General features: G+C 38.6%; 1 protein-coding gene and 1 pseudogene across 1 annotated transcript; one reads left to right on the plus strand and one right to left on the minus strand.

Moving 5' to 3' along the window:
- The window catches only part of LOC122643782, a 113,020-nt pseudogene that overhangs the window by 27,888 nt on the left and 69,272 nt on the right, over positions 1-15,860 (plus strand).
- On the minus strand, positions 10,665-12,315 carry LOC122642160 (berberine bridge enzyme-like 23). The gene has a single exon (XM_043835584.1). The coding sequence runs from the start codon at positions 12,267-12,269 to the stop codon at positions 10,665-10,667; it is 1,605 nt and encodes a 534-aa protein (XP_043691519.1). The 5' UTR covers positions 12,270-12,315.

Below are 15,860 nucleotides of genomic sequence, written 5' to 3' on the forward strand. Positions count from 1 at the left end.
AGAAAGAAAACTTGAGAGAAATTGAGTACAAGAGAGAGTGTGTAACAACAATTGCTATTCTCATACAAAGTGTCCAAAAACATCCTCTATATCTAGAGGAGAAGGACCCCTTGGAGACACCATTTCCAAGGGATGTGTCCCTTTAAGAGACACAATGAAAAATGCCGACATCAATCAAAATCGATCAACATTGAACAAAACCGGAAACACACAGAGGTATTTTGGAACTTCATAATATAAAATACAACAATCCCCCACAAGTTACAAAATACCAACAAAACAGAAAACAGAATGACTGAGCACATTAGAACACTAGGATGCCTCGTTGTAGATATCTTTTGGACTTGAATCTATACTAGGTCTAACAAGCCACGCTACAGAGTATGGGTGAAGTCAGACTTCTTGAACCTTTCCTCATTGGTGTAACCGACTGACTTGTCATCTACATCCTAGCATCCGACCCTACTAGTGACCCTTTCGATTAAATGGACATTTATAACTGGCCTTGTCCCCATCTCAAAATCATGGATGTTTAGAATTCACTTTTAAAATTCTCATTAGTAGGCAGTCTTACCTCCTACATCCATTTAGGTTAGCCTATAATGTGCACCACAATATAAAGCCAAAAATTTGAAAGATAAGGAGGGGGGAGGGGGGAGGATTAGGGAACATAAGCACTTCTATCAGACTTATTTAAAAAAAAAAGGTGAGTCTCTAGTTTCTAGAACTTCATTGTTTCTAATAGATATGATTTGCTCAAAGGGGATGTTATGTTACCTTTGACCATAATTCAAAGTAATTTGGCCATGCATGTCTGGGGTAGTGGCTGGGTGCCATATTAGCTTAAAACATGTTTCAAAATAAATTGGTCATGCTTGGGCCACCATTCTTAAAAGTTTAAAACCAGACAGTAAAAATTGAAACAAGATTAATGTAGGATAAATTAGTATCTTACTTGAGAGAATTCATCACTGAAACCTCAACAATCTCTTCTATTTTAATGCAAAATGAAGCTAACTACATAAAAAGTTCAGTTGATGTTGTTGTAATTTATACAATGGCAGCAATCGACATTTCACCTAGCCATGTGGCAAAAGTATGTGGGCCATGGAGAAAAGCCTGCCCCAATCAATATACATGACTCATCCCATCCAGCCTAACCAATTATTTTAAAATGTTAAGCCCATATAGCCCATTAAGCCCATATAGCTCACTAGATACGGCATTGGGGTTAATATAAAGACTACCCACAATACCCTCTCGGTTCCCATCCCCTGAGTTATCTGCTGAGTTGATCTGGCTCATCAACTTGGTCCCAAATTTTTGGATCATGCAAACTTTGAAGTACATTTATACCATTCACACGATACAGCACAAGCAAAATTAAATGAGTCAATGGTTCACCCACCATCATGGTTTGAGGAACCGGTCTCGGATCGGCTAGATTGGCCGATTCATATCAGTATCGATGAAGACCGATACCTATTCCTGACCGATTCCACATTGCTGGATTGATACAAATAAGGGTAAAAATGTAAAAAAAAAAAATTCTAATTTTCATAGTTTTTCCTATAGATTATCCTTTAGGTTTCTAGGAACGGTTTGTTTTGTCATAAAATTTTTTGTTGAAATGATATTTTATATGAAAAATTTTCTCGTAAATTTTATTTTTTATTTTTAAACTCTTTTTAAGTATTTTTTTTTAATGCATAGTGATGGGGAAGAAAACCCTTGAACAAATAGTGAAAATCCTTTTTTATAGGGAAAATTTTTCATTTTCTCCTATTTACATGAAATCAAATGGATAGAAAAAGTTTGGACTCTTGAATTAAAAGTTGTAATGTGTATAACACGCCAGGAAGAGATTACTTGAGAGGTTGTCACTTATGATGCTATTCAAATCTTTCCACTTTAACAAAATAGAAGGAATATTTATAAACCTTTATTCACCTCCCTAGCACTTTATCTTTTAATGTTTCAATCAAGGAATTAGACACCTTGAGTGGAGCATAAGCACTGCTTTTACAAAACCCCGACCCCATTTCAAGTCCAGAAAGATAGTGAATTTACTTAAGAAGACAAAACATAAATTCATTAAAGTTATCAAATAGCTCGTTACATATGGGGGGGGGGTATATTTAGTCTTTTGATGCAATTTTTTAAGGGTAATTTCGAGAAGTAACTTTGATCTTGAGCAATAAAACACAAAGAACAACACTATATATATGTTAGAGATGGTCTAATTCCATATTGGTTTTCGAGAGTACTTCACAAAAGCACTAGCTAGCTGCCTGCTGGGAGTTGAGGGACGACTCATTACTGTTTTGCTGATCTACAGCTTCTACTGGTGAACTCTCATTGTGGGTAAGAAGAATTCTCGAGGCCTCTTTTTATTTATTTAATTCTAGAGACCTGTTTCCTGTTTTCCATTTTTGATCTGTTACGATGGCTGCTCAACCCTTGGCCAGAGACGATCTCAATCCTGAAATAATCGTCTCACTCCCATGAAAGGGGGCTGTGAAATCAAACTTCGAGAATTCTTAGTCAAACGGGAATTTTCATGTCTCGGTTCTGATACCACTTGTTAGGGACTTGGGTCTCATTCTCAAAAGCTAGTCGTTAAGGAGAGGGTGTCCAAGTACCTATTAACCCACCCACATCTCCTTTCATATTCGATATGGGACTATTCTTTTTGTCTTATGCATGGATACTCCAACAGAATTACCATTCTATTGATGCCTCCACACGCGCTCCCATTGACCTCCACACCCGCACGGGCCATGCTCCCCCACAAGAAACACTTCCACATATGATATACAAGTCTGGTCGGGTTTTATTGGGTTTTGGTTACTTTTTAAGCCAATATAAGGTGGACCTTGGTGCAATGATTAGGTTGCTTCATTGTAATTAAGTGGTCATGGGTTTGAGTCTCTGGTAACAGCTACTTTGCGAATCGGTTAATTAATTCAATAAATTATAATTATTAAACTATTTTGATTCATTATTTTTATATATGTATTACTTATAAGAATTAATGGATGATTTGCTCTGTTCATAGATATATGGAAGAACCAATGGAAACTGATGTCTCATCAGTGGAAGAAAGTAAACCACTATTCCACCACATTCTTATTCTTACAGAAGAAAACTATAAGGATTGGAAAGAGAAGATGGAAAAATTCTTAAAGAGCAGAGGACTGCGGGATTCTGTGGTTGGAGCAATAAGTGAACCTGAAAATACTTCCAGTGAAGAATATGAGGATTGGAAGCAGAAAAAGGAAAAAATTACATCAATATTCACCAAAAAGTGTGGACCCAGGACACGACCATATATTGAAGGATTAGACAATATCACAGATATTTGGAGGCAATTGGATACCATGTATGACTTCACTTATCCAACAAATATTACAGGTACGTAATATGCATAGTTTCTTTCTACTTGCATGAAATTGATAAAATTTTTTTTTTTTTTTTGTAAAGCCCGAATATTATCTGGGACTTGGGGAAGCCCATATATAGCCAATAAGAACAAGTGGGGAGGGGGACATATGATTTAGATCTTCTACTGCCGAGCTGCCCGGCAGGACCCTATTGCCAAGACACAGTAAAGTGGTAAATGACCGCCTTACCCCCACTCGGGCAAGGCGCTTGGGCAGGGGTAAGGCGGTCATTCCTCGCCTTGCTGTGTCTTGGCAGTAGGGTCCTACCGGGTAGCTCGACAGTAGAGGATTAGGGTCCGGGGGACATAACCCGCCTTATCCCAACCCATGGAGAAATAATCACTCTCAACTCAAAACTAAATCACCTCACCCTTTCCCATCACAAAAATAAAAAACAAAATTACATACGAAAATGATCTTGTGCAGCCGTGGTGAGAGCTGGATAGGTGCAGCACCGCTAAATGATAGCAAAAACAGGGGTAAGGTAGTCATTTCACAGGTGGGTCCCACTTGGGCCCCACATGTGACATGACAACCTCCCCCTGTATTTGGGGTGGTTTTTGTGCTGCACCTATGCAACTCCCGCCACGGCGGCACAAGAGCCAAGTCCTACAAAAAACTGGAAGTTCAACATTACCCTCTCAAATAATACAACAAAGATCCTGAGGAATGCCTTACCTGAAAACAAGGTAGAGGAAGTCGAAGGAATACAAGCAGAATTAGCTAAGTGCCCAAAATAGCTTGAAAATGATCAAAATGATTTAATTACGTACCTTGGCTGGATATGATGCAGGAAGGATAATGAAGAGGAGGAAGAGCACAATTTACACATGGTGTGTGCCTCTTTACAGAGCTATTGTTGATGGTAATTGGAAGATTGTGTCTGAGTTTCTCTCAAAAAATGAGGGAGCACTTACAGCAAGGCTCACATCAGAAGGAGAACTTCCTCTTCATGTGGCAGTTCAAAAAGGGAAAGTTGAAATTGCAAAGGAATTGTTAAAAACTATGCCTGCAGAACTTCTATCAAGACCAGGAAAATTAGGAAGAACAGCCCTCAATATTGCTGCTTCAGATGGGAACATAGAGATGGTCAAGGCTATTGTAGAAAAGGATGAGAAACTAGTGATGATAAAAAACATCAGGGGTGACATTCCGATCGTGGTCGCGGCACAGGCTGGATACAAAGATGTGGTGAATTATCTTTACCCGATCACCATACGCCAAGCAGAAGGTAATCAAGAGGAAGAAGACCACCACAGTAATGGCCAACTCGAAAAAACTAGAATTGATATTCTTACTAATCTCATTTTTTCTGAATACTTTGGTAAGTAATGAGTATCTATCATTTTTTTTGTGAATAATATGGTGTGAATACTTGAAAATAACTTATGGTCAAATGTTCTTTGTGTCGGGACGCAGGCTGCGCCCAAACACATGGGGTGGACGAAATGACCACCCTGCCCCCTGAATGGTATGCCCACGTGTCTGGGTGCAGGCTGTGATGTGGCACAGAGAACATCTGCCCATAACTTATTTATGTAATCATTTATCATTTATTATTATTATTATTATTATTATTGTTATTATATTTTTGTAGCGAAAGCTCTTGAACTACTACAGAAATACCCACGTTTAGCCACCGAGGATTTTATGAACTGGACGCCCATGTCAGCACTCTCAATGATGCGTACTTCATTTAAAAGTTCATTACCAACCAAAAGTGTTGGGAACTTGGGATATTATTTCATCTACTCATGTAAGTATTTTCTGTCATTTTTTTTTTAAAATTGTTTAACCCAAATATTCTCTGGGACCCGGGCTGGCCCCTAAGAGTTTATTAAAATAAAACCAGAGAAACAGAATACACGTGAGGGGGACATACCCGCCTTACCCCTTTCCCAAATGAAATACTCAAATAGCTCGCTCAACCGCTCAACAGCTCACACCCTCCCCTTACAAAGTGCTCTAGCATCTAATCACCGGCCTCCCAATTGCATCTTCGTGTGCAATTTGTCGTAGTTCTTGGGGCAATTGTGACTCCCCATGGAAACTTAAATCCCTTTTTCTCTCCCAGGCTAATTTTGCTAGATATTCTGCAGCCCTATTCCCCTCGCGGAAGGTGAAGGTGAAGGTGATGACCGGGTTCAATAAGCTTATCAAGCTCACAACATCCTGGAACCAATACCAGCATTCCCAACTTCCATGTGTCGTTGATCCCTTCTTTTGAATCTAATCTTATCCAAAGAAAGGGAAAATTTTTATGGCAATGGTTTCTATACATGATTATAGTCCATGCTCACTTGATGTAGCCAATCAATTTACTCTTCGGAACTAAAAATTTGAGGAGAACTTGGACACTCATTTCTAGGTGTTGACAGGTGTTGGGATGCGTGTCCAAGTCCTCCTAACTATTGAATAGGTGATTGGAGAGGATCCAGATACCCAAATTTAGGGATGCATGGACATAATAAAGAGGAGGGTCTATAATTGAATTGAAGATTTGATATATGACTAATAAAAACCGTTCCTTGGATATCCAACAAATAAGAATTCCCACATCATTCTTCCATGTAGCAAAAATAGGTGGGTTTCCAAGGTATATAATCTCTCTAGACGAGTCTCTGTCTAGAAAAATGTTTTCTGAAAGGTTTTATTGACCTTAGTGGACTAGCAAGGTTATAGGTTAAATATTTTAACCCAGTAGCAATGCTTTTCATGTGTGAGATGGAAATCCCACCCCCAAGATGCTTCTGCATCCCCTCTCATTGGCCCGGTGTATGTGCAGAGACCACACTCCCCCATAAAGAACGGTCTCCCAAATTTTAATTAGAATAACAAGTGTAAGTGGTTGTGATGGTTAGTAAGTTTTGTACAAAGGTTTGATATTTTTGGTACATTGTACTCACATAGGTGGCTTGCGATCTTTATCGCCCCTGATCCACTGTGCACACATGGGCGCTGCTGCACCGCATGATGCGCACAGCAGCGCCCCCAGTACTGGGGGCGATAATTTTCTGGTGGTTTGTTAACAAATGTACGAATGCTTTTTTTGATTCATTTTCATGATCTATGAATCCAAATATTTGATCATATGATTCAAAGCTAGTTTGACTTCCTAATTAACCAAATATTCCAACTTCAAGATTCCCTTGTATTAATATAGTTGGAGCAGTGTTAGATGTCCATGTTGATGCCAAAAATGCTTATTATTGGCGCACAAGAGGAGACATGGAAAATTACTTCGATATTTTCGATACCAACAGAGACACCACTGCTCAAGGTGCGCATTCTATCTCTCTGTCTCTCTCTCTCTTAATTTTTATCCTCTCAAGTGTGGTACACTGTCTAGTCCATCTTTAAAGTACATCCGACAGTTGCCAAGATCATATTTTTGGATTTTTATCCTCTCAAATGCAGTGGCCACCATCGGATGCGCTTTAAATGTGCACTGGACAGTGCACCGCACTTGAGAAGATGAAAATCTCTCTCTCTCTCTCTCTCTCTCTCTCTAGATTGATAAATCAAGGCACAACCAAAGCCACAAGGTCTGAACTGTGTAAGTCCAGGCATAAGGCCTTAATTGAGCTTGAATTCAATTTGACTTACCTTACAATACTTTAAATTATAACCAGATTTTAACGTTTAAACCCCCCCTCCCCCCGAAAGAAAAAAGTATACACTTATATTAGTTCTGGAATCTCTCTTCTGTCAATTAAAGAACAAGCCCATCTAACCTAAAAGCCCCATTCATAGCCCTACACGTACATGTCCTGACTATGTGGTTGGCAAGTGAATTTGAAGATGAGAATGAACTAGTACAAATATATATACTATCTAATAATAGTAGGTGTTCCCATGGTAATATCCTAATTAATAAGAACATTTCATTCTGATGCATGCAGGAAATTTGATGATGTGTGGGCAATATTGCACATCAAGTGCAAATTGCATTATTTTCCAGTATTGTAAGGGTCTATGGTTACACTTCCGAGAGATATTTCAGAATCCACTTATTAAACTAGGTGAGGGAATAAATTGATGAGAATCACCCCTATGATCTATCATAGAATTCGGTTCTTCTGCACGTACCAACAGGTGAATGCACATGTGAGAGCCAATCACCTGTCTTATTTTTATCATTTACAAGGGGAAAAGAGGTTTTTCTGGAAACAAAATCAAAATGTGATTGACTCTGAGATGTTCGTTCACCTGTTGGTACGTGCAGATGATCTATTCTCTCTATCATAATAGTTTGATTTATTATAATTAAAGCTCATCATTCATACATGAAAATTAACTATTGCCTACATATATATATGATAAATTGATAGTACATGTAGTTCCTGGTTGCAAGAAAATCTATGAAGAGAAGTTGAAGCATTATGAAGCATCTGAGCTACTAAAAGAACTATGGAGCCTAATATTAGAATCTGATGACCTTGATCATGCTAAGGATATACTGTCCTCAGCAATGTTTCGCGCAACAGAGAATGGGATTGTTGAATTTATTGATGAGGGTATCAATCACTGTCCTCAACTTCTATTGAACTTGGAATCAGGTGAAAGCAAAACAGTATTTCATCACGCAATCATCAATCGTCAAGAAAAGATTTTCGGGCTTATTCATCATCTAGACCCATCAACCAAGGATGATCTTGCATGGATAAAGGATGAATCAGGAAACTACATGTCGCATCTAGTTGCCAAAAAAGCACCTATTGAGAGGCTCAATCAAGTTCCTGGTGCAGCTCTCCAAATGCAACGTGAGTTACTTTGGTTCAAGGTGATCTTTCTTTGCTCCTTAATTTCTAACATCTAAAGAGTTTTTTTTTTTGTTTTTTTTAATCTAAACTTGACCAAGTAATCATTTATGGAGAAAGTTTTCTCGATCCACCCATAGAGGATGGTTCACCCACCATCCTAAGGCTCGAACGATTCTCTCTCTCATCTATCCACACCCATGGTGAACGGAATTCCTTTCACCATGGGTGGACAAAACTCCGTCCATTTATTCATGATGAAATTGTCATCGATGGATGGACGGAGGGACAAGCCCTTCAGATGGACCTTTGGACAGTAGGTGAATTTAGTTTGTTGATTTATCAGTACAATTGAGGCAATGGAACTTACTGCGACCTAGATTTATGTCAAGGCAATTCTAGTGATCATGTGTGTGTGTGTGTGTGTCCATTGTAAATTTTAATACTTCCTCTTTTTTGCTTCATTTCAGGAAGTGGAAAGTATTATGACTTCCAGCTATGACTTATATCCAAACAAGGAAGGGCAAACACCAAAAATACTATTCTCGGAGGAGCATAAAGAACTAGTAAAAGAAGGAGCAGTATGGTTGAAGGATACATCAACACAATGCATGGTGGTAGCAACACTAATCACTACAATTATGTTTGCAGCAGTATATATCGTACCAGGTACCAATACAGGAGGAGGAGAACCTGATTACATACAAGGCAAGTTTCCTATCATTTTTGTCGTATCAAATATATTAGCACTTTGCTCTTCGGTCGCGTCAATGTTGATGTTCTTAGCAATTATTACTTCACGATACGCGGAAGAAGACTTCTTTTCGACTTTGCCTCAGATGTTGATGTTGGGCCTCTTATTTCTCTTCGTCTCTATTGTGGGGATGATGATAGCTTTTGTGGCAGCTATCTTATTTATGCTTCACCATGATGTTCGTTTGTGGGCTTCCTTTCCAATTGTCTTTCTATCAAGTATTCCGGTCACTATATATGCTTTGGTGGAACTTCCTCTATTCATACAATTGATGTTTACCACATCCTCATCAAATGTCTTTGGAGAAAGAAAATTAAGTACACATGCAAGAATAGCTAAGTAACAGTATTTTACCATCACGTGTTGTAGTCTTGTAGAGAGAGTAATATACAAAAGAAGTGCATTGTATTGTCAAGTATAAAGTGTGTTTTGTTTGTTATAAACATTCTCTTGAGTTTGTTGTTTAGCATTAATTTATGGGTTATCTTTCTCAACACGATGGAGAGTGAAGCAATCAATTTCACTATGACTTTTTTACCCATGATTTCATTTATAGTATTCAATATATTGAGGGTATAATAATAATTTTATACACTGATAAATTGCACCAAACCCCCTTCCTCACTTTCTCTCTCCCCTCCTTCACTCTCTCTCTCCTACTCCCGGCAGCATCCCCTCTCGGCCACCTGCCGTGTTCTCTCCTTGCTGTGAGCACCCTGGCCGGAAAGCCCACTCACACCCCCTACTGCTCTGCCCCGTGAACCCTAAGACCTCTGCCTCTCGCATCTGTGACCCTCGACCTCTGCCTCCCCTCCCCCAATTCGAAACATAAATCTAATGAGACATCGAAATCAAAATCTCCAAAGATCTCCAATCCGCCAGAGTTGTAAATTAGTCCCTTCTGTTTCCTACTCTCTCCTCGCCTCTTCTCTTCTAAAGCTCTAGTTCGACCACGGATTGACGAATCCACCACCACCACAGTCCCGTCACCGACAAACAACGAATACACCATTGTAGTCTGTTCAGACATCATGTAAACCCCTACTGCCTCTCTCTCCATCTTTAACTATTTGACTATTTTAATAGATTTCTTGCTTCAAATGGGGGGAGTTGTTTATTCTGAGTTCTCTGCAAGTCCGGCCGACCACTCAGTTGTTCAGGAAGCCATCCCGCTCCCCCACTCTCTCAATTGGGATCCCTATCTTGGATTGTATCCACATGATATGCCAAGAATCCCCTTCTATACTGTGTCTGAATACCGAAAATCTTAATTTTTCCGGCGAGGCAGGACTGAGAAGGAAGGCAAACAGGGGAAGGGATTAGAGGTGAATTTACAAAATTTACCCATCATTACAATTCCACCAAAATGATTTAAGAGGGTGTGAAAAAAAATAGTGAACTGAACTGTTTCACTCTTCCTTCTCCATGGGTGAATGGAAACTTAATCCTTGTTAATAGCAGAATTTCAACTAATGAAGAAGAATTTCTTTCGTTATTAAGTTTTTCATTGCCAATACAATACTGTTAGGATCCCTTCACCCGATGAGTGAAAGGGTATCCCTCCACCCACAACGGTGAGAGAACCTTCTTAGTTCTAATCTATAGAATCCAAATCTCCAATTGGTTTCAGAAAAAGTAATTGGAACCATTGATGGGAGTTAACAATGGTATTCACTATTCCAAGAATCAAATCGTAACAACAAATCATCAATCTTTCTCCTGCCCTGTTGAGATAAGTGGTGGAATGCTTTGCTCATCCCAAAAGAAGTTACCTGGATCTGCCTTTCCCTTTAGAAGTGCCAATTTTTTATAGTTACTCTTGAAATACTTTCTCCCCAAAACTCTAGCTTTTGAGTAGCTTGTATTGCCATCTCTGTTTCTACCCAAATCAAGATCTCTATAGTTGAGGTATGCAGCCCTGGGAGAGTTGGAGACATAAGGAGTCATGTACTTGTGGAGCTTCCTCATCCATTTCTTTTGTTTTTTTGTAGCCCTTATCCCACCCCCTGCCTCTTGCCATTCCACCCTGTATTGAATGTTATACAGATTACCAGCTCTGTGTGGAAATGGAGTTTCAGACTCTGATATTTCACTCATCTTCCCACCAAGAGGATCAACCACCATGACTGCACCTTCTCCCTCAAGGAATAACTTCCATATCCCTTCCAGCCCTGTTTCAGAAATGGGTTTCTTCACAAAATCAGACTTGGCCTTAAAGAAATTCTTGGACTGAAAAGTCCTGTTTAGTAGAACATCTGCCGTGGATTCTCCATTGCGGTATCCATCGAAGTAGAGGGTAGAATTGATCCAACTCATCTCAATACAGTCCTTGGCCTCCAATCCTAATTCTGGAAAGCTGTTCTTCATCAAAGAAAAGAGTTCTTTAGCACTTCCAAGAAACAAGGAATTGAATGAAGCTCTAACCGTGCTTGTCTCTCCACTTGGAACATATATGATGATTCTTATGAACAAATCTTCATGTAATTTATCTGCTATGTGTTGCCACTTGTGAACAAGTTTAGTAGCTCCTTCTTCTAATGATCTCCTAACTGTGAAGACAGTTACAATTGATGGAACAGAAACCAACCTGATTTGCCATGAGATTATGACACCAAAGCTTGCTGCTCCTCCTCCTCTGATGGCCCAAAACAAACCTTCACCCATTGATTTTCTATCAAAAATTCTTCCATTAACATCAACTATTCGAGCATCGACTATGTTATCACAGGCAAGTCCATATTTTCTCATCATAGTTCCTATTCCACCTCCACTGAACATCCCACCAATGCCCACACTGTGGCAGACCCCTCCAGGGAAGCCATGGATCCTACTTTTCTCTGCAATTCGATAATAAACCTCTCCAATAGTTGCTCCTGCCTGAACCCATGCGGTCTCATCTTCAATGTTGACATCTATTGACCGAAGGTCACGGAGATCTATAATGAGGAACAGTGCATTAGATAGATAAGATAGGCCTTCATAGTCATGGCCTCCGCTCCTGACTTTGATCTGCAGATTACATTGTTTAGAGCAGATAACAGCTGCTTGGATGTGGGATTCATGGGTAGGTGTGATAATAAAAAGAGGTTTGGGGTTTTTAGATGAAAGGAGTCTAAGGTTCTGTATTGTAGAATTCAAGATAGAAGAGAAAGATGAGTTTTGAGGAGTGTAGATAAGTTCAGATACTGATTCAGAAGAATAATTTGTAGCACATTTGAGGAAATTCTCATAGATTGAACTTGAGTTTGCTAAAGAAACTGAAAACCTGAGAACAAAGAAGATGATGAGGATTACAGAAACCAAAGAACCCATTTTTGTCTCTTGCTTGGTTTCTGAAAGGATGGTTTCGTTTGCTCAAGTTATCCTGTTTTGTTATGATTTGTCTAAGCAAAAGTCAAATTAAATGAATATTGCATTAATACATGGAGACAAAGGTGTCTCTACCACACAGTTGGCATCCACCATTGTTGAAAAATCACTCACTTCACACATTTTCCTTTGTGATATCAATTAAGACAATTGAACTGAAGAAGAAGAGGACGATATAGTGAAGGGTGCAGCCCCCACCTACTTCATCAGCCAAATGAGAAATTCTTGGACCGTTCTTCCCAAAAGAGGAAAAAAGGGAGCCTACTAGGTGGGGCGTTTAATGGACGGAGAACTCAAGGAACTGATAAGTGTTGTACAGTTCCATTTCCTCAACTATAAATAGGAAGAGGGGATTAAACCATTGAACAAGTCATCGGATATGCGATATGCATGGCACATAGAATTACATGGAGTTCTTGTAATATTTCTGTTTGTGAAATAGGAAAAATTCAAGGGATGTATTTGGCTTTGGGTTAGCGTGAGAAAATGTTCTTGTATTCTCAAATTTTCTCAATAGTGAAAGCATCTCGCCGTCTTCATCGGTGGATGTAAGTTAAAAATCACCATGTAAATCACTGTGTTTCTTATGTATGTTTGTTTTGTATCTTATTTCTCGTGCCATTAAGACCTGCACTTAGTAGGCGATGTCCACTGAATCTAGGTGTTATTCACAACACTATTGTATACAGATGGACCCTCCTTAATGTCAAATGTTCTCTTCTCTTTTTTTATTTATTTTTTATTTTATATATATATATATATATATATATATTCTTTTTTGTTCCAGCATGCTTGCAAACTAATCAGATGACGATGCATGGATGTATATGACAGTTAAAAAATAAAAGGTAAAAAGATGCATGGAAATACATGGAAGGGTTTTTTTAAATTAAATTTGAATATGAAATTTGCAATGAGTTTAATCCATGATGAACAACTAAAGCTTATTAGAACAAACCATGAAATTTTTTTTTTTTTTGATTCACGGACGTGTACGATTTATTAGGTGATGACATATGTTATTTTTGCTTCTATAAATATTCTTTCATGAAGAGATATTTGGATCGAGATCCTCTCCAGCACACTTGTGCGCCGGACGATTGCGGAATAAAAGGACATATGTCATCTGTCAGAAATCATGTGACATGAACCAACCAACACCTTCCACCATCGTCTCCTCCCTACTACTAAAGAAAAAATATTTTTACCAAAAAAAAAAAAACTATAGAAAGAATATTAAAATATCAACTCGTCATAAAATTCTCAAATGTAGAAGTATCCCCAGCTCAGCTCATGAGGTTCTCTATGCCAATCACCTGAGCACTTTTCATTGATTTGTAACCTTATACGAATTTATTTTTTTTGGTAGAACTTATGAAGAAATTAATCATTGAATACTTTGTACTATACAATCCTTCTATAAAGAGCATGCCCTATTAATGTTATCCTCTAACACTTGATTAGGTTCTTAATTATGAATTGAGGCATTATCATTGGTTCTCACCGTTATGTATCCAGTAGTTTACTTTTGCCAACATTAATCTTGAATGTCGCTCCCGATACTCTTTGTTGTTGAATGATGGCTCAATCACCGCATGGTTCTAAATATCGGTATTGTATCATCCGTATCGGACGATATGTATCAGTTTTGCATGTAAGCGACCTCGATACTGTGTTGATACCGTATCAGTGATACAGTGTGGACAATGGGTAAAATGATCAGAAATCCCATTTTTTAAAGAGATTCAAGGGTAATTTTATCCATTACAGCTGATTTGTTATGATACTAATATGGTATCGTATCGATTTTACAAGTGACCGATACCATGCACTAGAACTATGCAACCACATCGTTTGCAAACCGGACCCTCTTCTTCTTCTTATTGGATTGACATTTGACCCTGTATAGTATAAATAATTAAGGGAACCCAACAATAAAATTAAGATAAGTTAATGGAATTAGGGATTTTCATATTGAAATCCCTCAAGGTTCAAATAATTTGTAACATTTTTTTTTAAAATTTTTAGTATGAAATTTTTTTTTCAATGAGGGAACCGAGGGTAATAGTATCATTTTCATATATGTACTTAAAGAATGCGCATGACTAAGGGTGTCAATTGGGACGGTTCCCGGTATTCAGGACGGATTCACACCGGTATCGGTACCAAAGGTGCCAATCCCAGTACTGCCCCATTTAGTAAACGGGACCAAACCTAAGTCCCAGTCTCGATTATTAATGGGATGCCACGGTACCTGTTCCTAAATGGTTCTAGGCCCAGTAAAAAAGGGAGAAGAACTTTAATGGTTCCAAGATGGTTCCATTATTAGAAAGCAACTTAAAATACGAACCGAAGATGAATTTCATGGTTTTACTTCTTCAAACTCCCTTATAAGATCACATGTAAATTTCTCAAAATGATGTCTAAGAATTAACAAGGACGAAATAAACAAGCTCATGTATGACTTTAGTACCATCACAAAATAAGTTTAGAGAAATGGAACTAAAGGTCCATTGGCTAAAATCTCCATAAGAGAAAATACACTAAGATACATCAAACTATTGCCATATACTTTCCATACAATAACGTGAAATATACCTTTTAAAATGGTACTGATAGTTTCGGTACCTAACCGCTATTTCAATACTAGTTCCATTGGGAATCCCATCCCAAAACCGTTTCGTTCCATTTATTATTTGGTTTCAAAATCAGATCCCAATACCGTTCCGTTTATTAATGGGATAGCCCGGTATCGGGTTTTAGCAAGATGATTTTGACACGGTTTCCGATTCTGATCCCAAATTGACACCCTTGTGGATGACAATGATATATTTTGATAATTAGCATATTTGTATGCCACTTTCAAATTATTTTGGAAAATCTTTTATAACCCTTGTCTTAAAGAACTAAATACACTCTTTCACTTTGTCCGGGACAAGGTGGCGAAGGGCGACCTTGATGTGCGCTAATGGCTATATTTCTACAAAGAGTTAAATTGTTGATATATTTACGAAGCCAATCTCTCTATCTCCCCTACGGTTTGTTACATTGATATCCTATCTCAAGGTGTCTCCTTCCACCTTGATATTGTCCGGGTGTATAAGGGAATCTCTATTGCCAGCTACCACGCACACTCACCAGGCACCAGCATGGCATTCCTATCCAAAGCATGGTTGGTGAATCTCTAATAAAGGAACCTATGATAAGGCGGATTTTATCCGCTGTTGTAACAGCAGCGTTGCTGTACTCATTGTGCAGCGCTGCAGGTGCCATGTATGTCATGTGGGCACACATGACACCTACAGCGCCGCATGATGAGTATAGCATCGCTGCAGTTACAACAATAACTATGATAAGGATGTATCTTATCCTAACTTCCTTGAACACAGGAACAAATCCTCCATCATCTCCCAATCAACATAATTGTCATGCCATGTATAGAGAGACAATCTCTCAATCATCTCCCAATCTGTCTTGGGGACGATTCTATAAATATCTAGTTTATCTCTACACCCAAGAGTAAGGGTCTCAATT

This window comes from Telopea speciosissima, chromosome 10, assembly GCF_018873765.1.
Source record: "Telopea speciosissima isolate NSW1024214 ecotype Mountain lineage chromosome 10, Tspe_v1, whole genome shotgun sequence".
In the NCBI taxonomy this organism is placed as follows: domain Eukaryota; kingdom Viridiplantae; phylum Streptophyta; class Magnoliopsida; order Proteales; family Proteaceae; genus Telopea; species Telopea speciosissima.